This window comes from Sprattus sprattus (genome assembly GCF_963457725.1).
Source record: "Sprattus sprattus genome assembly, chromosome: 5".
Taxonomy (NCBI): domain Eukaryota; kingdom Metazoa; phylum Chordata; class Actinopteri; order Clupeiformes; family Clupeidae; genus Sprattus; species Sprattus sprattus.
In genome coordinates, this window is record NC_137924.1 from 38436744 (window position 1) to 38438732 (window position 1989).

Sequence of the window (1989 nt, forward strand, 5' to 3'; positions counted from 1 at the left end):
CCTGCCTATTCCCATCAAAATAGAAATAAAGAATATTGAGTATTTGAAAATAAAGATTATACAAAATAATATGTTATTGAACTAAGGAGATGGCTTTTCTGACTGTGTAGTTAGGCTGCAATATTAGGAAATTGACATGTCATTGAGCCGGGCTGGAAATCAATCAAGAGGGTGGCACCCGCTAGCCTATATCAAGGTAGTGCCGAGTTACACTCTTCGAGGAGTAAAGAGGGCGGGTCTGCAGAGACTAATTCTAATGAATAACCGGATTCGGCGACGGCGCAGCCTTCTTGTAGTTATTAACGCGGAGCTGAGGGTACGCTTCAACCCCCTCGACACCTTATCAGATGGGGAGATAATGTTGCGTTATCGCCTGCCCCGGGGGGAAATCCTCCAGCTATTCGACATCGTTTCCCCCCTGATAGCTAGGGCAACAAGGCGTAATTATGCCCTGAGCCCCATGGTCCAGCTCCTGGCGGCATTGCGCTTTTACGCTACGGGTAGTTTTTTGCAGGTGGTGGGCGATGGTGTCGGGCTCAGCAGGGCAGCCGTGTCCAAGAGCGTGGCGGCCGTCACGGCTATATTGGCCCAAGAAGCACACCACCACATACGTGTGGCTGACACGCAACAAGAAATGCTGACGGAGAACCAGCTTTTCCACCAAGTGGCGGGCATTCCCCGGGTGATTGGGGTGGTGGATGGCACCCTAATCCTGATTGCCAACCCCACGCTACAGGATGGGGCGTTCATATGCCGGAAGGGCTACTCGGCCTTGAATGTCCAAGTAATCGTGGACGCAAAAGGCCTTTTCTCCGACGTCGTGGCGAATTGGCCAGGAAGCGCCCACGACGCCTTCATCTGGGCCGACTCAGCTGTGGGGCGGGATGCGGCCGCAGGAGTGTTTGGGAGGGGGATCTTCCTCGGGGATAGTGGCTACCCGCTCAGATCCTACCTCCTTACTCTTGTGGCCAATCCCGCTACCGCAGCTGAGGAGAATTACAACACGGCCCACATCAGGACCAGGGGCCTGGTGGAGCGAGTGCTGGGTCGGTGGAAGCTCAGGTTCCGCTGTCTCCACCGCTCAGCGGGAGGGCTGCGGTTCACTCCGGAGCGTAGCATTCGGGTGATAGTCGTCACAGCCATGTTACATAACATGGCTGTGCGGGCTGGCGGCTATCTCCCTGAGGAGGACGAGGACGACGAGGACGATGATGATGATGATGAGGATGCCAACCCTCCCCCACCCGAAGGTCGTGCTGCATTACACCGGGCCAGTCTTCGGGTCCGGCAGACCATAATTAACCTCTTTGTTTAATTTAGTTTTTTCCTTTGTTTTTTCCCCAACTTTTCCTTTACAGTCACCAAGCACCCCACTTCCGTCACAAACACCACCCAAACCCCCTCCATCAGCCCCCCAACCCCACAATGAGCCTACTGTTATCATTCAGCAGTGTGGCACCCATCAAATCAAATCAAATCAAATTGAGGTATTGTTCTTATGTCGACACTTGTTATATTGGAACTTCATTCATGAGCCTATACACACTGTAAAAAATGATTAGTTGAACCAACTAAAAAATGTAAGGCAACCAGCTGCCAAGGGATTTTGAGTAAACTCAACTTAAGGCCAAATAGTAATGCTAACTTGTTCTTTTTAGTTAATACAGATATGGATTTTATGTTGACTTAACTTATAAAAAAAAGTTCAGTCCATTCCAATTGTGATATTGAAATAAATCAAAATAATCATTCCTATTAACTTGGAAAAGCAAGTTGGCACAAAACATGAAGTTAGTTGAACCAACTTAAAATTGTAAGGCAACCAGCTGCCAAGGGATTTTGAGTAAACTCAACTTAAGGCCAAATAGTAATGCTAACTTGTTCTTTTAAGGTCACACAGAAGAGTATTTTATGACTTGACAAGTTCAGTCTTTCAAATTGTGAAGTTGAACAGTGGCAATTGACTTAGAAAGCACCCCCCCCCCCCCC

At 48.9% G+C, this 1989-nt stretch overlaps 1 protein-coding gene across 1 annotated transcript; it reads left to right on the top strand.

Annotated features, from left to right (window-relative positions):
• Positions 1-256: 256 nt before the first annotated feature.
• LOC308366182 (putative nuclease HARBI1) lies at positions 257-1315 on the top strand (the record flags this gene model as incomplete). Its single annotated transcript, XM_080839817.1, has 1 exon — positions 257-1315. The coding sequence occupies one exon, from the start codon at positions 257-259 to the stop codon at positions 1313-1315; it is 1059 nt and encodes a 352-aa protein (XP_080695943.1).
• Between the last annotated feature and the right edge of the window lie 674 nt (positions 1316-1989).